Below are 22,517 nucleotides of genomic sequence, written 5' to 3' on the forward strand. Positions count from 1 at the left end.
TGATCCCAAGACGGGCACTGTGACCTCTCTCTCATCTACACTATCAGACAGCAAAATCTCACATTGAAATAAAGCTTAGCTGTTGCCTGCTGCAAGCAGTGGGCCAATACTAGAAGAGGTTGGTTTACTAAGGTAAGATTAAGTAGTGTTTTCTTGCTGCTGCACACTTTGTCAGACTCAAAAGCTTCCCTCCTGGAGAGCCTTACTGTTAGGCAACATGATTATACCTGGCTTTCTTCCCTCCTGCCTCCTAGGGTCACTGCCACAGTTTGCAATGCCAATTAATGGCTTCTCCTGAGGATACAGACCTCCTCCAGGCAAGGCTCTCAGAAACAGCCACTGATTCTGGATGCTGAAATTAAGACTGCTTAAACAGGCCCCAGATTTCATAAGGGACCAGATAAGCAACCTCTGAACAGAACAGTCCAGACAGAACCACCAGTTCAGCACCATTCACCGCCTACGCTTGGTTAAATAAGTATCTGTGCCATGATTTTTACAGCAGTACCTCTTAGTGCGTATCGGTAAGCCACTTCTTATGCACAGAGCTAGGAAGAAATAATTTTTAATACACAGGGACAGAAGATGCCAGCTTCATCCTTCACAGATGTATTTCTGGAGCAAAACGGGTGCATTTTCAGCTTACTGGGAGCAGAGGCAGAGCATCCACCACTGCAGGCTAGGAATTGACTGGTGCCTGGAGAAGCACACAATGAACACTGCTCACATGGAAGACTCCTCCTGCGCTCTCATAATGCTGCACTGTTTCTCATTCCGACATTTTGCTAGCTTCTGGTTCTGGGATGATGTGGTTCAACACCCGGAGAGTAAGGAACGGACGGACAATCCATTACTTCTAGACAGGACTACAGGCAGTCAGTACTTTTCTCTTCCATAACATGCTAACACACAGATGCGACTGCTTTAAGTAGATTGTTTGTCTTTTCTGCCTTTTCACTGGGATCATCAATATTTATATTACATTTACGATGCCACCATTATTTCTGAACTACAATCTTAATTTAAGTCTATATCAGTCCTGTCATAATTACTTGAAATGAAAATGAAAGATGTAAATCTTTGTGTATAATCATAAAGGAATTCAAAAGGAACAATTTAAAACAGTTGCTTTTTGGGGAGAAGAGCAATGAAGTTCCTGATTATGCATGCAAAGAACATCAAATTGCACCACACAGCAGGAATATGCAAACTCTGTCATATGTTAAGTGATGCACAGAAATCCTGTATCAATAAATATTCTGCTTTACAGTGTGCCTGGATCATTTTAAGGTATGAAAGGTTTTTATAAGGTATGAAATATTCGAGATCCAAAAATTTTATATGGTGCTTGTTTGAAGATCAGGGGCTACAAATTTGTGTAAGTTATAGAGAAACAGAAGTATAATTCTAAATAGCTCAGATCAGGTCACCAAATCAATTAAGTTTATAACAGGCATCCTCTTTTCCCCACCTGCAAATTTAGTCAACAAGGACAATGCGCTTGGCCAGCAGCAATCACAATGCTTCTGATGGCCACTATGCTGACTATATCTTTTGTTCAATCTTTTGACAAAAGCAGCTCAGCATTTCTTCTCTGAAAATTTTCTAATGAATTCAAGCTGTTCCCTTCCTCAGCTTAAGTCAGTGAGATTTATTACTAGCTTTCTTTGGGCAAAAGAAGAAATGGAGTGCATCTGCAGTGCTATACAGTTTAACGTCACTTGTAAGAACTGAGCCTCGCATCCATCTGAAGACATAGTCCTCCTCCGTAAAGTCATCTCCTTTCATCTAAAACTGTTCTAAAATGTTTGTGTCATTTAGTTTTTTCTAAAACTCAAATTCCTTCTTCTCATTTTTTTGAGAGCAGCTGATTAAACCTGAACAACTGGGTTGTTGGACGAAATATGCTGTAGCTATGAAATGGTACAGCAGGGACCAGTTTCACTGTTAATTTAAAATGCTAGAATTAATTAGGTAGTGTAAATGAAGAATTTAATAAGCACACTTTACAACCACAAGTTCTGCTTTTATTAAACACCCCTGCCAAATGAAGGCAACTATCTTCAGTCTGTTTTTCCTTGTCTCATTACCTTAAAATCTCTGCAGCGAAAAAAAAAACATTTTTCTATTGCAGCCCCTCCCCCATAATTAAAATGTATGCCTGACTTCTATCTCCTCTTTCAAGTCATTAGCATCTTTTAAAAATGCTACTGTATATCCTGCCTGTTCTGAGAAGCTACCAAACAAAACCGAAGTTTACAATTTTGGTTTTGAATACCAAATTAAAGGCTGTCTTAGAAGCTGTCATTCCTATTCAACTCAGTACGGTGTACTACCAAATTAGCATATTTTTTTTAGTAAAGGAATATGCTTGTTTAAACATGTGTCTTTCCAAAGCGAGGGGTAACATCACGAATCAATTTTCTTAAAAAAAAAAACCCTGCTAGTGTTCTAAAAGACCTGCAAAAAGACTTGGAGCAGGTGATTACTGCTGACATATAATGTTTAATCCATTTGAAAAATAAAACAGTTCAGATCAAATTCTCTGAGGGATCCTATATATTTAACAGACTCTGTTTAGCTTTGAAATCCTTGAAAAAAGTATTTCTGAGAGCCTAAACATTTCACAAGATCTGCACACTTGCATAGCAGGGCATGGAATATAGAATTTAACTGGTTCATGTAAAGGATTTAGTCCAGCCTCTGAAATACATTCAAGATTTGTCTAATATGGTTTTGCCAGGCTAGCTATTTAACATGATGATTTGGTCTGTGACCTTTTCTATGCCTCTAAACAGATGCTGAAACATTTGTTTAGCAGCACAAAACAGCATACACTTAGCTGTGATTTATTAAAAGAATTTCTGAACAAACAATGAAAAATTCAAAAGCAGACAAAACAAAACTAATTGTTTCAGACCTCCACCATCTCAGCTCAAATAGCTTAAGAACACTATTTTTTCTGCAATACAACTTTACTGTTAAATAAATCTACAGTAATTTTTAAGAAGGAAAAGCAGCAAAGAACCCTGAAAAGGTGGTCATTCCTGTAACAGCCTGCTAACATGCTTTGCCAGCCCCAACCCCCAAAATGCAAAACAAATAAACATGAAATCCAATAAGCCTCACTTACATTATGACCCTAGAAGATGAGTTGGGTATGACCTTAGTACATTTCCATTTTATTACTCCTCATGTTCTAAGACCATCAAAAGATTATTAACTGCTTCTGGCTGACAACTCCATTCAATTTAGTAACTCCAATTTAGAGTGAGGAACACATACCCTGAAATGTAGTAATGTTGCACAATACCTTGATAATAGGCCTGAAGCTTTAGCAGATTAAGTTGTTTGCAAAAATAAATGGCACAAAGACTTTGGAGGACAATTGTTTTTCTCCTTGGTTTGGTTCTTATCTGGCTTGCATCACTTCTTAAAATATGCAGGCTCCAAAATCATTTAGGGGTGGTGACCTCAAAGCATTTTTTATTTTAAAAGAATAGTTATGAAATATTTTACCGATCATAACCATTTATGCACTTGGTATGGAAATGAGAAATATAGGCAAAGACTACCCAATATGTCTGTAAGATCATATAGGCAATTTCTCACATCTTCAAGTACAGAGACAAAAGCCCAGAGATAAAATGGAACAAGAAGAACGCTGTTCCTAGCAGATGAAGTAATGGTTCCACTTACAAAGGCTGCCAATTCTACATGAGAACACAGAATATATAAAATCTTGATGTTTTATTTCAAGTAAATCCCCATGAATTTAAGGCATATGGGAAGAAAAAAAAAGCTACTGAAACGCAGGACCTTGTAGGATCAAAACTCAAGCTAGGCACACTAGACTTCTGCAGACAAGGGTTAGTTGTTCAATTCCATCTGAAATAACTGAAGTAACCTACGGTTCAATTTCTAAGATCATATTCAAACTGAAAAGAAAAAATATATGGACCTAAACTAGTCTGGTAGCAGGTATCAAGGACAGTATGTCATATTGAGATATTGAGTCAGCTAGGCTTGTAAGAGTGAAGAGCTTCAGCTCTTCACATGGAAATTTTTGGAGAGGGATGACTATGACTGATTTTTCTTTTAAGTAAAAAAAAAGTGAAGAATAAATAAAAAGTCAAGTCCATTTTTCAATCTGTTTTTTTTTCATACCCCCGAAGCTGCGTCCCAATCAGAGAATATATTGAAATAGATACATCATGGTCAACGTGCAAGAAGAAAGCTCTGCTGGACTACACTTCTGAGGACTTGAGCTGCCCTGGGGCTACTGCCATTTATTATGTGCCTTGCGTTAAACAAGAACATTGCTGCATGTCAGGAAGTAAATAAAAAAGAAACATTGCATGTTTAAAAGCACTAAGCAGATCTTCCTAATGCTGCCAATAAAACAGCTGCCAGGCTATTACAGAGATAGGTATGAAGATTTGTCTTTCAAATTCCTTATCTTTGCACAGTGCCCCTTTCCCACAGAATGCACACCCAAGCTGCCTGGAGTGCATCCTTGAGAAGAGATGGCTCCTGTTCTGGAACCCTTCACTTCCCGAGGCTGCTGCTTGTCTTTATGCTAAACATAACACTGGTGATGCACTGAACAGCAGTGAAATTTCAGCTGTTCCCCACCTACAGTGCGAGTAGACACACAGCCTATAAAACTAACCTATAAAGCAAGCTATAAAAAGTCATTGCTCATCCTGCTGTTGTCTCGTGCATCAGTGATTTCCTGGTTGTGGCAGCAAAGATACAGAGCACATTAGGCACACTGGCACCTGTCCACACCTTTAGTGATGGTGCAGACACCTCTCCCCCTCTTTGAGATTTTGAGTTAAGATCTGTAATAGGAAACTTCTCTCATTTTGACGACACCTATAAACGTTTGCCATGTCATGCAGGAAGGGGTCTTCACAAATTAAGGTGTCTTCAGGGAACAAAGCTAAGATTAACCAACATCCACAAGAAATTGAGAGCAGTGGCCCCCAACTACAGACCACTACTACTACAGAAAGACATGGTAAGTGGGCTGTGAGGGACGCAGAGCCATCGTGACTTTGAAGTGTTGCTAACAGGCAAAAGTTTCATGAAGGACAGTAAGGTTCAAAAGAAATAATCAAAATTACAAACTGTCAGTTTGCTCAAGCGATTTAGACTATGCTCTGCCATTCTGTGAATGATCAGGAATGCAGTATCACTGTCTGAGCTCTGCTGCAAGAAGCTGTATAGGAAGCATGTACATGCACACTGGTAACATTTGTTCCTCCTCTCATTTCTGTGCACAGGCTAGAAACGCAAGGCTTCTCTTAGAGTTTCCTAGATCGGATGTGCATCACTGAAAACTGCAGGCCTACCGCATGAAGAAATTTACTGTGATATTTGCAGTAAGTCCCATGCTAAGCACTTGTAACATGAGCACTGGGATTTCACTGACCCTAAATGTAAACTGACCCTGATGTATGTGAAGGTGAACAATGCTCAAGAGCTTACCTGTGATTTTGTCTCTCACGAGCTTGCAGGATTCTATTTCACCGATGCTCCCAAAGAGGCTCCTGAACTCCTCCTGGGTCATGTTCTGGGGTAAATAGTTGACTATGAGGTTGGTTTTGCTGTCATCTGTGGCAGCCCCCGTCTGCATGGGGGAAGGGCAGTTTCTACTGTTGCTGGAGGGTCCATTGGTTGTATTGGAAGTAGGGCCATTCGACACCTGAGGCTCCATGGTGCTAATTATCTAAATCAAAATAAGAGGAAAAGAGAAAAAAGCCTTAAGTTTCATAGATACAATTGCTATTTTTAAAGATACTTACAAACGAATGAGTAGGTAGCATTCATGGCCAATTTAGATACTTCAACAAAAAACCCTGCTTGATTCCTCTGTTATTGTTGCAAAGTAGGTCATGCTAGTCTTTGGCTGTGAGCATATACTAAGATGCAGTTTAAAAAACCCTTCTTTTTTGTTAATGCGAAGCTGATTTCTGCTTTCATCACACAGCCATTTTCACAAATGTATATTTAAACCACATAAATTTAATTATAATTTAAGGTAATAATCATAATTAAAATTATAGTTCCATTAAATCAGATTAACTAAGTGTATGGCTCTATATGAAAAGGTAAAATATTTTACCTATTTAATAACGGTATCACAGAGTGCAATGACAACAACATTAACCAGGCACAGTCAATCTGCAAAGTGTCGTCATTTGGACTGCCTTGGGTTAATAAACTTGGTGTCCCAAGACATAATACTTCCTGGTTCCAATGATGACCTATATTCTCCGGTTATTTTTTTCGCTAACGAACTGACATCTCTTTAAATAATAAAGCCCTGAATTCGCAATCTTCCGAGATACAAAGGTCTTTAGATATTTACTGGAACCAGAAAGGTTTAATCAGAAAGAGCTTATCAGGCACTGACTAGAATTTTAACAAGTGGTTCTATCTTGAAACACGGAACTCTGATTTTCACCAAAGATACTCAGATCTGTACTCCAATTTTTCCAAAACATCATGCAGGAACCCATCCCAGCAAAGCAGACGTGTGACAGTGGCCGTATTGTCACCAGTGCTCCCGGCTGCATGGGTGCAGATGTCTGCAGGGTATGGACCAGAGAACCAAAGTCTACAACACAACGCTGCAGAGATGTGGATGAAGAACACCAAGAGCCTGTGCACTGCCCAAGTACCTGCCTTACAGCGCCCAGGCTGTCTGGGGCTGCCCACAGGAGGGCACCTAATAACAGATGAACCAAAGCAATGCAAATGGCAGCTTTTGCTGTCTGCTGTAAGACTGGCTCTAGTGCAGCTGCACTGGCATCTGTCGAAGCCCATCCCTAGGACGGGACAGACAGACAACAATGGACCGACAGACGATGGTACAAGCTGGAGCCACAGGAAGGTGCTGCAGGGATGGGCACAGCAGAGAGCGACCGACACTGAGCCTTGCACTCGTCTCATCCTGTAATTATTATAATCACTCATGACTTAATTAGCTTTCTTTTTTAAAGCCAGGGAGGTACATATAGCAACAAATTAGGCTTGTAGTTTGGGGGGGATGACACTGAAACAGAGGAGCCTGTTCTAAAATTAACTGCGTCACGGGTTAAGTTTCTAAATAGCTTATATGCTGGTCAGTGGTGTTTTCTCTTTAAAATTGAAATGCTTTGGTGTTGCTTTAAAGCTTCATTTGTAGAATAACCCCCCTTTTTAATCAATTGAAACAAGTTTTGAATTACTATTATTTTTGATTATTTGACCCAGAATTACCTACTTGGCATAGCAATTTCCAAATAAAAAATAAACCTTGCCACATTGTGTAGCAACAGAAAGGCCTTCAGCCACAAAGCCGAATCCTTTTGAATACAAATTCCCCAGGAACAGTAACCTCCTGGAAGCAGTCAGCAAGCCCACTGCCGATCTGGCCAGCCACGCACCATCACCAACACCTTCCGTGAGGCAGCACCAACCCCACGCGCTCGGCATTCAGGGCCTTCTGTCTCACCCGCTATTAGCCACATTCCCTCTTCCAATCCGATTTCATACATGTATTTACTCACACATACTAAGTCCTTTGGATGCTACTAAATCTGTTTAGCTCAGGAGTCCATCTGGAAGATAATCTTTTGATCTCCGCATCCCCAGCCTTACAGCGGACACTAACTCCAATCCTAAGCTCGCTAATAACCTGCTGCCCGTGTATGCTCTCCTCACCCTGTGAGGCACTGCTTAGCATGCTCATATATACCGTATCAGTTTAATTAAAACAAAAGAAATCCAGTTCAGGTTTTCCCTCAGCACCATCCTTGTGCTGATGAAGGCTGGCGTCCCTCCCTTGAGCCAAGCAGAAGATGGAGGCCGCCACCACACGGGACCGGGCCTGCTCCAGCACTACAGCTTGTCCTGCACCGCTGACCACCACCACCAAGCTGTCATTGCCTTTTGACTGAAGGTGATTATTTCATATGCTGTATCAAATTTTCACCCCTTCTTCATTTCATATAGTAGCTTCCACGCCAGGTGCTCCAGCAGGACAGTGCGTATTTTCCTCTAATGTCTGTGTTCAAACGCCATTCTCTTAGCCAGTGAAAGCCTCGCAATTAACAAGGTACAGTCAGAAGGTGACAGTAAGACAGCTGATATGGTTAACTGCAGCTGTGTATTTAAGTCAGCTGATCAAATCATTTCTATTATAAAAGCAACACAAACTGCAATTCTGGGGACTGGTCCTGCCCTTCTGAAGCAAACTAAATACTGTACCTGGTTTCAGTTACAGCAGAAGCAGGACTTCAGCACAATTCAATGAGAAAGGTACATCACCTATTATTAGCAACAGGAACAAAAGCTACATACAGTTTCCCACAATAAACAAAACCCCATGATCTTTTAAAAAAAAGTCTGTTAAAGCAAACAAAATTCAAAGCTGGCTGGTGTCCTACTTAAGCATTTTGCAAACTCTTTTTGGTTGCATTTTAAACATGCTCACCTTCCACTCCATGCAAATAAACGCAATTTAACTAAGATATTTAACAAATACTGAATATTAGATGTAAGCTGCTCAGAGAAAGCCTGTTCTTGAACAAATATATACTAGTATAATATTTCTGAGTACCCTGGCATAAATCTGTGTTGCACCATGCACCAGGTTTTCTTCCTAGTTACTCTTACTCAGCTCCAATTAGGTTTTCCTAATTATTAGATATTCAATAGTAGAAAGGAAAAAAAATCACTTATTTGACCTTCAAATTATTACAAAATTGTAGGTTACTAAAAATTGATTTTCTATGTAACAAGAAATATTGATAGAGAAAAATTGTTAAGAGTTACTAGAAAGGTTTATTTTTTTTACTGAATAATTTTTAAGTCTGTGTATAGTGATTTCTGTGTAAAAACAGGTACATACCAGAGCATGAATTCTTGTGGTCTCAAACAAGTAATATTTCAGCAGTACATATTGATTTATTAGTAAAGACTTAATGGTAACAAAAAGGTTAAGTCCCAGTCCCCTTCTTTGAGCGTTGTCTTCTCCCCTACACATCCACCTCAAACTGTTCGGAGTTCAACATGCATTCAGAAGGACACTGATGGTTGATGAATGTGTAATATTAAGATGTTGTTGATCCCACATCAGTCAGCACATTACATAAGAGTAACTACATTATTTATTCAGAGGGTAGATTTTTAACATGCCACTCACTTTTCTGATTTATAACACTAAGATTTAGATTGTTAATTCAATACTATTATCACAATATGGACATTTCTGAAATTGATACTGAGTTTCCAGGAGCTCACTCTCATTATGCTTTAATTACTGGTAATAACATTATTTTATTGTTTTATAAAAAGAATACTGTGTTGCAATTAAATTCCAACAAAAAACTATGAAAGGAGGCTATAAATCTACCTTTAGCTCACCAAGAGCTTATTTGGATACTAATAAAACAAATACAGAAACTGAACAGTAATCTAACACAGAAATATGTTTTTAAAATATAAAATACACTATTATTCCTTTTAGATTAGTATTACACCTCTACATATGCTATATAAAATTGTTTTCATGATTTCCACATTGCTTTCAGTGTTTTCGTGGTTTTGTAGCCCTTCCTGAACCTAATTAGGTAGCTACTACTGGTCTTGAAATATTGCAGAATATATATATGCTGATACGCATTTGCTACGGATATAGCATCACAGGTTTTCTTTTCCTTCATTTTTTTTGCCAGACTTCCGATACTGCAACGTTATTTTCTATATACAGGTTATTAGTATCTTTGAAGAAAAATAAAGTAGTTGCAAAAATAAATTAGTTGCTGTTTTTAGACACTGATAATTTAAGCACCAATATTTGAATATTCTATCTTCACAATGCTATTACTACTTTTAATCTGTGACTTAGGCAGAATTTCAAGACTGATTTTGTCAGTTAAACAAAGGCAACCCGTACCTCAAATTGTGGATATGTTTCATCACATTGTTGCTTATAAAAATTGCTTCTTGGTGTACTACTTTTCTCAGTATGGTAATGCATCAGCCAAGTAGAAGGTATTTTGGTTTGACAGATTTCACAAAGAAAAGCTTTGCTGCTCAGGAAGACAGCATAAGCTTTGCCAGTGTTTTGCAAAACACTGCTTACCAAAAGGCTTCGTATAACCCCTCCTACAAAATATCAGCAACAAATACCCGTTTTAGCAACTCCTACATTCCAAATAATGTTTCAGAAATACTCCTGCCATATCTTCATATACATTTTTTCCAATTAATTCAATTAATTTCAATTTATTCCTGCTTAACTATTAGCTGCAACAATAATGCAAATACCTGTATGTATAAACAAAACTATTACAATGCTTAAACAAGCCACAATAACTGACATTAATCTTCAGTTGCTATTACAGTAAATGTGTGACATCCATCTACCATTACAAAGCACAGTTAATGAATCATTTAGAAAACTACCCACAGACTGATTAAGACAGTCTTATCTTCCTATTGCATGCATAAGCAATAGCCAATGGCTCCATAAATGTAAATATACATGTTGTATATTTACAAGATTTGTTCTCAGTAGTCTAAAAGATCTGCACATTGGACTGAAAAACTGTCACATACATGCACTGTGAGAAGCTTGCATTCAGCAAATAATTTAACACCCTTTCTTGTTATCCGAGTTACATATGCTCTGCTGCCCATTTTCCACAATGAAGAGAAATGAATTTGAGAGGGGGAAGAAAATCCAGTAGCAATTACGAATCTTAAAAAATATGTATAGGCACCAAAGGGATGTGTTTGAGACATAGTCTTCCTAAAAAACACAACAAAATGAATAAATTTCTTCAGTCTACGAAGGATTCAGGAGTCCTTAAAATGGAGCTGTCCACATAAGTCAGAAATGTTATCTATGAATAATAAACTGTTCACAGCACCTAAATGCCAAGAAATATGATCATGGTAAATTACACCTCATGAACAATTCATGAGGTCTAATTTTATATTATTTCTAAGTGTTCATTAATGAACAAACTCAGAACATCCTCCCATAAAAAAGAATTTAGATAAATAATGCAAAGCTCTTACTTTATCTAAAAAAGCTCTTTAATTAGCATTGCAAGTTGTTTGCTTGTACATGGGAAAACAAATGGTGCCATGGCAGAGGTCCCATAGCCATCTCCTGAATAACGATGACAAAGGGAAAAACAAACAAAACCTCTCCAACAAAATAAACAGTGTTTTGTTTTTTTTTTTTTAAATCTCTCAGCATCTCTTCTTCTGAAGAGAAGGAAGTCAGGATGGCACAGAAATCTGGGTCCCACATCTTTTCTGCAGGTGGGAAAGGCAGAATCGTAGGAGCTGCCTGAGAAATCCAGCCACAGGCCTCCCATCTGCTCGCACACTTGACTTTGACATGGCTATCCCCATAAGGCTGACCCATAGGTATCGCGTGAAACAAAGACCTGCACGATCAGGCCCCTCAGCCCAGGACCAGCAGCTGTATGCCCTTGCCCCACTTTAATGCTGCCAGTTCTCACTTCAGTGGGATTAAGCTCATCTCATATGTTTTGGCCTATTTTTGCTGGATGGTAAGATCTTCAGGACAGATCATGTCTTCCCACTGGAGTGTTTAAAAACAGTGATTTTTAACTATTCATTCGTTGAAAGCCTCAATTCCAGCAGGAACAAGCAAATGGTACACCTGAACCTTGCAGGCATGTTGTGTGCGCTTCCATCAAAACTGACCTTCAGAGAGGCAGATGATGCTGTATGCAGCTCCAGCACAGATTCTCTTCTAACATAACTGTCAAATTTCACTGTCAATTACGTTTTTTATTAAAGCTTATGTACCACACAACTAGGCTTTGCTATTATTTACCTAATAAATACATCATGAACATGAAATAAAGAAGGGAAACGAAGCTTTTGAGCAAATCTGCCGGAAGGCAAATCCAATATCCCAGAAATGAATCATTATCAAACCCTCCATGTTTTGACATACTCCCCACTCATACACACTCTTACGTGCTCTATCTTTCCCTCCCTTCCAGGGGAAGTCATATTAAATATCTTAAATATAGATATAGCTGAAAGTCTCAGCTCAAAATGAGCAGTCACCAGCTCTGGCAGCAGGGCTACAGCCTTACAGAAATCTGCTTCAGAGTGCACTACACTCAAGTTGAGATAGTGTTTTAACATTTTCAGCAAGTTCAAATTCATCGGGTGCTCCAATAATTGTACAGAGCATCCAAGTGATCCAAATGGAGAACAACAAATGCATTCATTTTAAAAGTTTCAGTTCAAATAAATGAGAAAATTGTTTTCTTTAAATTTTATCTTGATCTAATCCATTATATGCTTTTGCATAAATATACTGAAACAAAATATTTTGTCTCCAATTTGCAGCACAATGAACGTAAAGTCCACTGGCAATATTACTTATTATCACAGCAATGCCTGAAGGATAGAATTGATACCAGCATCAAGTCATGCTGGATGCTATAGGAATGGGTAGGCAGGCCAGGGACTTCCACTGCAGCAGCACAGTAAGAACTAGAAAGGCAAACCCTGTTATTTCAATTTTTACAGAAGGTAAAAAACAAAAGGAAGACAAACCAGAGGAAAGCAGACCACTGAAGTCCTATCATGAGCTGTGACAGCTCTAGGAGTGTAACGGCCTATGAACAAACCTGACCTAGTCATGGAGTCACCTTCCCTCACAATATCAGAAAAAGCGAAAGAGCATTATGCATTAAATCACATTTATTTGAAACTTGAAAAGTCTCATGTTCCAATGAAGTATGGGATCAACAGTTGTAGACTTGCTTTCAATGACAGAAGGGACTAGGTTAAAGAAAAAAAGGCCTGTCACTAAAGTAACTTAAACATTTCATCAATAGCTAAGATGCAAGTAGAGGAAGCCATGCTCAGAACTCCATGTCCAATAACCACTAAGAAACAGTAAACATATCACATACTTCGTATGGTCCCTTACTCTCACTGCAGGTATTCTGAGGCTAAGAAATGGAGAGGGGAGCACCACAGTTAGGGTACTGCTGTTTGATCCTCCCCAAGCCTACTGAAAACACATGGAAATGGAGAGCAATGTATGGGCAAGCACTTCATGTGCAGCAATTTTTGGGAAGCACAATATTGTTACAGATTCATCATATTTATTACCTCAACTCACAGTATTTGTTGTTCTGTATGAACTTCTATGAGGCTTCATTGCTGTTTCCAGCTTCTTCACTCATTGAGATGACTACGGAGAAGCCACGCATCCCATAAACCTCAGCACTGTCTGGCTCTATTCTTCAGTGTTGTCCAAACATCTAGGAAAGCCTACAGCAAGTGGGCTCAACAGCCCTGAAGCAATCAGGCAGTTGGACTTCATCTTTACAGGTCCCTTCCAACTGAAGGAATCCATTCTATCAGCACTAAGTGAAAGTAAAATGGAAAAACTAAGATAACAGGCAATGGTCACAGAAGTTGCCTACTACCCCTGCACCAGGTTAAGTCCTTTCATGAAGGCAAACCAACTTCTTGTAAGCCTGTCACTCAGAGCTTCTTTATTTAGACTGGTTTCACTGGAATTTGCTTGCAATCATTTCTGTCATTAAACTTGATTTACATATGAAAATATAGGAGAATGCAGCCTTGATTTCGCAGTACTCAGCCGCAGCTCTGGCATGCAGCTTTGGAGAGAGGAGTCACAGACAACACCCAGCAGAAAATGGACGCATCCCTGGCCTACTTGTTAGGCCTCACGATCAGCTCAGGTCAAAACCCCTTGTGATTCCTTGTCCCCCCACACCATGGACCTGAACAAGAGTGGTGGCAGGGAGCTGTCCTACTTCTGTGCCAGGACAGGGCCACCAATGGCTCCTGCCCACCCATGGCCCTACGGTGGCCTCTGTTCAAAGGCCCATACGTGCCCGAAACCAGAACAAAGGCAATGTAGTCCAGCTCTGCCTTCTGAAGGAAGATTTACTTCTTCAATCATCTTATTTCTGCCAAATTTGTGTCAGACCACTCATAACAGAAGTTTCACAAGTCTATTTTATCATTCTGTATTGTTCCTTATTCCCTCCTAGCTTTTTTAAGCTTAAGTCACAAGCTACTACTTAATTCTTTCAAGATGCATACAAAGGCCAAAGGGGTCTGAAGAAAAACAAAAACAATCTCAACAGTAAGATGACATGTTTTTTTGATTGATGCTATAAGACAAAGTTTGATGAAAGCATCTTTTTCCACCACGGACAGCATTTTATCAGACAGATGCCACAAAGGCAAGGTCTCCCCCTGACTGCCTAGTCATCTCTTTTTCAAGAAGGACAAACAAAAACTGCATTTAAATGTCTGTGTTATCAGGGTGATAAGAAAACCCAAAACGTTAAGTATTTGAGACAAACCCTGAAAGATTGGAGAGGTTCTCAAAAACCTCAATACTAGACAGTAATAATACATAGCATGCTAGAGAAACACCTGAAACAGCTTTTCAGTGTGAAGGAGATACAACCTAAAAATACACTGAAGCAAAAGGAATGTAAATTAAGAACCTTATGTTTTTTTCTTACTTTCTGGATTTTATTTCAGCTTGGAGTTGTTTCCTAATCACCACCTACTTTTTTTAGTTTACTGACCATATTACTGAGTTGCACACTGCTAATCTATATCTGAACTATATTACCAACCTGGGAATATGTGTGTCATACTGTGTACTCATGCACAGATTCCCACGGGTACGTATATGTAAGTGCAATAAGCAGACAGCAAGTCTTCAGCTGCTGTAGACCTGTCACAATTCCACTTTGTTTTTCCCTTTAAGAAAATACTCTAGAATCATTCGCAACCTGAAAGTTTAGACAGTGAAAGCTGTATTACAAGCCATGCTGTACAACCATGCTACCGGATCAAGATTAAAAAACCTAAGAAGTCTACTTACCAGAAGCCAAGGCAAAGCAAGGCCAAAGCAGGCTCTCCATGAAGCCCAGGAACATCCAACCCCCCACTGCTGTTATTACTAGCGAAGTTCTAGAAACAAAAGCTATAATTTTCAAAAGCCCTTAAGTAATTTAAGAATCGTTAATGTTCGCTGCAGTAGGATTTCAGCTTCTAAGCCATATATACACACTTCTTAAAGTGTTGCCCATACATTTTTCATACAAAAAAGAGTGCTTATATTATGCAGCAATTCACAGCTTTGCAAGACACACACCACAACCAAGGTATTTTAGGCTCTGTCCTCAACAGGACCTTAATGAAGACACACTGGTAAATGCAATTAGAAAACACTAATCAACATGTGTACATCTCAACTGCTGGCAACAACATCTCTATGGATACTGCTGTTCGCAGGTCTAAGAGACAGACCCTAAAATAGGACTTAACACAGGAATTTCCATCCCCTTCATCTGAAGTGTTAGCTCACTGCGAAGTAACAACTTATTTCCTCTCCTGATCTTAAACTGAACTGGACTAGCAATAAAGATGAAATTTACAGCTTCTCTGCAATTCACCTGCAAATCTACAGCCCTGTACCAACTGATGTTGAGGATGGGAACAATATCTTCATGAAAATAGGCATTCTTGCTTCTGTAACATGCTCTGGTAGAGCAAGTTACAACGAATTACTCCGAAGTAGTATGTCCATCACTACCTTAAGGGTCACGAAGATAAAAATTAAGTTGAGGATTTGAGAAATTTCTGGGGGAAGAGTGATAAGGAATGACCTTCTAATATACAGAGGTAGGTGTTTACTTTGGTATCGCAAAAATATCTAAACAATGGCTTAAACAAAATATGTTAAATGTATGGAAGGGACAAATTTCTGCATGAGATTTAATTCAAATAAATACTACAGATTAGTACCTATGCTGAGATCAAAGACCATTACCCACGGTTTAATTATGCATTATTCATCAATAAAGGACAAAATATCAAGGACATACTCATCTGTCACAGGTCAGGCTAAAAGACCCTTCCTGATGGTTTAAATTAGACAGAAACAGTGTTTGAAATAAGATACATACCCTAGGCCAAACCAAACATCTTCCTTATCCCTAGTACTAAAATTCTTCCTGAATTCCTGAAGTTTCCAAATAAATTCATATTCAAGTTCACCAAATCCTTACTCCAATAAACAAGTATAACCTAACGCATTCAAAGATCTTTCAGAACTCCTCCTAAAGTAAAGGAATGGGCCCATGGTTAGCAATCCTGACTATGGTGTGGTTAGGCTAACACCCCCTGCCAGCCTTACCCCCTGCTCATGAGCAGGGCAGGTCCCAAGTCACCACGAAATAGTAACTCAAACCCCCATACAACACATTTTGCTCAGAGGGCAAGGGGTAACCATTAAAAAATGGCAGCAGCGTTAAGATTATTAGGCAGAAGCATCTTAATATCCCCAACACAGAACATCTTACTCAAGTGCTTCAAAATGAAGAAAATTCAAAATAACTATGCTAATGCCATTTCTGTTGTCTAATTTTTCCTTCCAATATTCACCAGTCAGACTTAACGCTTCTTCAGAGCTGAATTCAGTCCAGTGTTTTGCCTCAAAGAAGAGCTCAAAGAAACAACAGAAGGCATGACCTTGTGTCATTATTAAAGCAAAAAAATAAAGAAAATAATCACCTAAGCATCTCTAGTTGCTGGGGCATTCAGCTGAGGTGCCACAGTCTGCTCTGGGGTGGGAGCCTCGGAAGGGAACACAGTGGCTCCTGCCAAAATGGCTGTTAAGCTTCTCGATAACCACGTATCACACAAATAATGTTTGATTTTTGCATATAGCAAAGACTAATCATGGAAATTAAACTCAATTTCTATCCCAGTGAGCATCTACATTTATGAACACTTCTTTCAGTAGTTTGGTAATGACAAGCAGAGACAATAAAAAAGGATTCTAAAAATACACTACTCTTTTTCCTGGATTAGTGTGTCTACAGTTAAATATAAACTGTGCTCTATAAATTATCAAACACAATGTCAAATTCTGAAGTGCACTCCGGAATCTCTCACAGAGCACACGAAATAGAGAAAATGGTAATTTTGTCCTGGCCCAGTTAGGCTGAAGAACAATATGCTACTGTGCTGGATCATGGCGCTACCTTCCATCGGTGGCCACTCTAAAAATGGCCACAACCACCACAGCAGTTGCGCACTGCATTTTTCAGGACCCCTCTGCATTAAGCAAAGAGATTAATTCCCTGAACAGCTGCTCTTACAGGAAGGAAATCAACAGCAATATTGCTACAGAATAGCTGGCACACGCACATTAGGAAGAATTTCCAGCGTTCACGCTATCTGCTAAAAATCAACTTCCCCCTACTCATCTACTGCCAGTAACTTCATTTGGAACAACGATATACAGGGAGCGGTATTAGAACTATTTTTATTTAAGGAGTATTTGTTTATGTGCATTATTACTTCCACAGCATCGTGACTGCGCCTTCTGCTCTGCAGAAATAAAAGGGGCGAGTCTGTGCCCACCAGCTCTTCTGCACACCATAAGCAAAGAGGCACCGACCTCCATCTGAAGCTCCAGGTATACCAGCAGAAGGTGAATACAAGGACAACAGGTAATAATCACATTTACAAGCCCTTCAATCGAGTCAAGAACTATATATCCCCAGATCTCTGCTCCCAAGTACAGAATGCGTTAACACTTCACCACGGTGTAGGAGCTTAAACATGGGTTAACTCTGTGGAGTGGTGAATTTTGTACGATCAAGCACAGAACTGCTCAAGTCTACAGAGCCCACACCACACCAGCTCCAAACAATGGAGAACAGGCACAGCCTCCTCCCCACAAGTCAGTGTTCAACTCAAATAAACCTATTAGTATTGTGCCTGTGTGGTTTTTACCATGAACCTCTCAAACCTGAGCTGCTATGAACAGGCTCATTTCCTACCCACTATAAGCACATAGCACACATTTAGAGTTTAAATTAATCTGTTTATTAAACAAAAATCCCCAATGTGAAAATTTCCAAGAAAGTTTAGCCTAATGATAACTCTGAGTCAAATACCAGTTTTGCTTTTAATAGCCGTAGAAAAATATGGACTTCTGGCAACTCTACTCATCTGCACCGCAAGAGATAACGTGACAGTCGGCTCCTGGAATTCCACGTCCTCATTGGGCAGCCGCACACAACACTACAGGATGAGTCAGATCCAGCTTAAATTATGAATTGTGAGTATTGTTGTCTTTGCCAGTTTTCAAGTATGCAATTATGAAAGATTCATAAGGGAAGGAAAAATAAAAGAGGACAAGCTTCCTTCATCCCTCATGTACCTACAAAAGCTTTTAAGGAGCACTCAACCTGGGAGCGAATACAGAAGAGCCATCAGCTCCTCCAACCGAGCACGCACGCAATCACAAGCTGGAGCACGGGGCCCAGGCGCAGTGCGGTGACCTTCCCATTTTTTTTGGTCTCTACATGGGACAATGTCCTCAGCAAGTGTCCCTGAGGACTCGAGACCCAGAGGGAGCCATTGGTTTCCCTTCCACAGCTCAGCCAGACACACGGCTGAGCAATGGGGTAGGAAGGATCGGCACTACTGGAAGGGCTCCAGTGGCACCAGTGCCTTCTGCCAACACCAAAAGGCACTGATGTGGGCAGAAACCCGTTACGCGGAGAACCTTCCTGAAGCACTGAATTACAGAGCTACTTCCAGTATTCATTCGCATCTGCTCTGAAACAAACATAGCGCATTGCCTTTACCTCCAAGACTTCTGGATGCTCAGAAGTCGAACACTACAGCCCCCATCCTAAAAAATGCTGGCGCACAATCCACGCGTTGGGAAAAACACCAACTGTAACATATGAGAGATTTCATAGCAATAAAAATGAATTTAGTATTAAGAAAAATAAATGAACCTGAGGAAAAGTATTTTTTAGAATTCAAGGACGCATAATTTCCCATCACAACAGCATTGCTGACGCAATTGCGTGTGCCTTAGCAACAAAGGCGTACTACAGCATCTTATATACATCACGACTCTAAATATTGTCAAAGCCAGGCTTGCATTTTATTGTGCAACTAACCCATTTTCAGAAAGGACACACAAAGGTTTAGCCATCTATCTTTTTTCCCCTTAAGTGTTTTCTCTTAATATTCTATTTTTACTTCCCATTTAATTAAGGATTTGTTGCTGGTTCACAGCATTTCCTGACTTTTACAGGTTTTCCTCAGTGAAGGAGAAAGTCCTCACATAAGACACAATCAAGGGTAGAACAATAGATAAGAAAGATGCTCGGCTTCCTCCTCTCTACTTTATGGGGCCCTAAAGCAGCGATAATGCATTAGGAGACCCGAAACTGTTAGGAAAAACATGGATTACCGTTATTGAAAATAAAGATAAACCTAACACCAGTGCTATTGAGCTAATTCTTAATGAATACATGCAAGCAATGTAACTGCTACCAACAAGACAAGCGTTAGGTAGTTGCAAAAATTAACTGCATTCTTATTATAATCTCATCTGAAAGTATTTGATTTCTTACAGTGATGTTCCAACGCTATTGCAAATTGTCTGAATACTCAAATAAGTAAACAACAAACAGAAAGGTCTCATCTTCAGTGCCCCAAGCTATCATCCAAAACTGGTTATAATTAAAGGTGTGAACAACAAAGTAAGTAACAAACCTGCAAAGTCAAGGTTCTGAGAAATTAATGGGCATCACACCACTGCACCAGTTCAGATTTATCACTCATTATCTCCCTGACTAGCACAGTGCAGTTTCACGTATTTGTGCCTCATTCTTTCCTCCAAGCCTTCCCTTCCTTTTCTAGATGGCTAATTTTAGACAATTACTGCCTCTGACACATTGAGACCTTTTCTCCCTCCTTTATTCTTGCTGTAAAGCTAGTGACCTACAAAAGCCCCCTGTACCCAAAATATTCCAGTATTTTAACAAGTAAAGATGGATCATTTGAGGGAAAGAAAAAGAGCAAGCAAGCAAATAGGATCTGAACGCCCATTTCTCCATCATCTTCACTCTACATCATCTCAAATGGTTAAATGTACTTAAATGCAAAGGCTAAGTCCGCATTAGATACCGGTTTTATTACGGTTAAATCTATTTTACTTGTTGAATTGACACATAACCCTACTCTTCACAAAATTCTCTGGAAAAGGAAAAATGTGTCCTGCTGTCTGAGTTACTCAGAAGTCCTACGCTTTCGGTAACCGGACATTCACACGCACAATTCAGGAGTATTACCTTACGGGAGTGCCCTTTCCATTCTCATCCCAATCCCAGTGTTTTCTTTAGCATCCGCTCAGATGCGAGAGAAAGATGCACATGCATGAACACACACACAAAATCCATGCACACTCATCTCTTCCTCCATCCTGCTCGGAAAGAAGAACAGAAAGAACGAGGGAGAGAGGAGTGCAATGGGGGAGGGGTGACTTCCCACCACGGATTAGCAAATTTTGCAAAATCTGGCCCATCGGTTACAGAGGTGCCATGCTTTTTATCATTGTCTCACTCGCAAAAAGACTGTTTGCGCCCACTTCTCCCCCCAAACCCCAATGACATTGAAAAAAAATACTGCAATGCAGTATTTGCCAGTGCATCCAAGTGTATCCAGTCAGCTGTCCCACAGACAAACAAATGTACATTTTAATGTGTCCAGGCATGTAAATTAGTTGTCTAGTGGACGCAGATTGCCAAAACAGACAAGTGGATTTGTCAAGTTATCAGCATCTCTCTCCCTCCCTGCTCTAATATCCTCTCTGCCACTGCCCATTTCTTGCCTGGGGTTCTTGCTGAAATATTTTGAAAGTGCAAGTTCCCACAGAAAACAACAAATTCCCCTGCCAGAACATGGGACACGAGCAGACTATTTCTTTTGAAAAACCTTTGGGTGTAGAGTGGCTCCAGGTTATGTACCAACACTACGACAATTACACACAAAATAACCTGCATTTAATTAATACATTTGCAGCATACCAAGTAGAAAGGTTGATGAAAAATAATTAAAGAAAAAAGTCACCATAACCTAGAAGATAATAAAAAACAATGCATTAAATATATGTAAGGTTGATCCATTTGGATTTTTCTTTCAGTAGAGTCAAAATATTTAACAGGACCAAATAAAGATGAGGAAGACTATTCCAAACCCATTCAAATGGGATTTTTAAATATACCCCTTCTAATTCAGTGTAACCATCCTTTGTCACAACAGCTCAGGCTCACTTTCAGAGAGCTCAAAAAGGCAAAATTAATAAAAGAAAGCAAAGGAGGCAACCAAGCCAGTCAACAGTGGAGAGGCATCTCTGTATCTAACATGGGAACTTGATCAGCAAAGTACATGGAGACAGGATTTTAAACTGGGATTCACATTGCATCGATGTCTAATTGTAAATTTCATCCTGACTAGTTGTTCACCAAGACAACAATATTTAAAATATACCCTGTCTAAGGACAGCTACACTTCCTCTACCTTTTTTATCTAAAAATAAAGCAGCTTTGTTTTAATCTTTGTTTGGTATTCCAAGCTATCTAGCTATTAATTTCACCAACTTAATGGCCATTTTTTTCTATAGGAGGCTCTACAATGCAATCTCTTACATGCAAGAAGAGAATGTCACCATGTACAGGCAGGCTGTATTCATTAATATCTTCTTAAAACAAAGAAAAGAGGAAGATCAGGGCAGGAACACGTGCGCCATAAAACAAGGATTACATTATTTTTAAATCTTTGTAAAAATACCAAATTGAACAGAAAATGAAAATGTAACTACTAGCTGATGACTCTTAAGGCAAACAATGCAGCTGTGTATAATAAAAGGCACCCTTATTTATTGTCATGACTAAGTTAGCAGATTTAGAACACAGTACCTCTGTTTCGAATGGAAGAATACCATTTGCACTCTCACGTACAACTGTTACACATCAGAATATAGCCTATGCATGTGCACAGATATAAAGCACACAATTTCACACTTGCACACACACCCTGAAGATTTTTCTCCCCTTTACATTGTCAAGCAGAGCAGTTTTCAGAGGGCCATTCAGCTACTTCTTTACAGGCAGGATTGCAGCAGAAGCTATACATAAAACAAAGCAAATTAGAAGAGGGTTTTTTCTTTTCATTCCTATTTAAACCCAGCACTAACATCCCTGCTCCAATTTGCATTCGGAGTAATCATGCATGAGAGAAAGGAAAAAAAGTGAAAAAATATCTGGAAACGTGAAGACAGAAAGAAAGGCGTGTTCTGTATTCTTGCTTTGCTTCTCTCGTGCCTCCTGATGTGTGATAGATGAGCATTTTCTGGGCAACCACATTTTTATATCTTTTACGCTACCGTCTATCACTTACTAGTCTACTACGCTTTTTAACACTTGAGCACCAATAGCCTCCCTTAAAGATGCACTTCTGCTATTTCACATTGTTCGCCACCACAATGAGAGACCAGCACAATTAGCGAAATATTCGGCTGCAGTTTAAGAAGTAAAGTTGCCACCAGGAGCCTGCCATTGAAAGTGGGTATTGCTACAGCAGAT

The 22,517-nt window shown here is 39.5% G+C and overlaps 1 protein-coding gene across 12 annotated transcripts in view; it reads right to left on the reverse strand.

Moving 5' to 3' along the window:
* Positions 1-22,517, reverse strand: part of ELAVL4 (ELAV like RNA binding protein 4) — a 78,971-nt gene that overhangs the window by 36,465 nt on the left and 19,989 nt on the right. For all 12 annotated transcript variants that reach the window (XM_068690610.1, XM_068690606.1, XM_068690602.1 and 9 more), the window contains exon 2: positions 5,494-5,734. In XM_068690610.1, the coding sequence (XP_068546711.1) occupies positions 5,494-5,734 (241 nt within the window). The remainder of the gene's footprint in view (positions 1-5,493; positions 5,735-22,517) is intronic.

This window comes from Anas acuta, chromosome 8 (genome assembly GCF_963932015.1).
Source record: "Anas acuta chromosome 8, bAnaAcu1.1, whole genome shotgun sequence".
Classification (NCBI taxonomy): domain Eukaryota; kingdom Metazoa; phylum Chordata; class Aves; order Anseriformes; family Anatidae; genus Anas; species Anas acuta.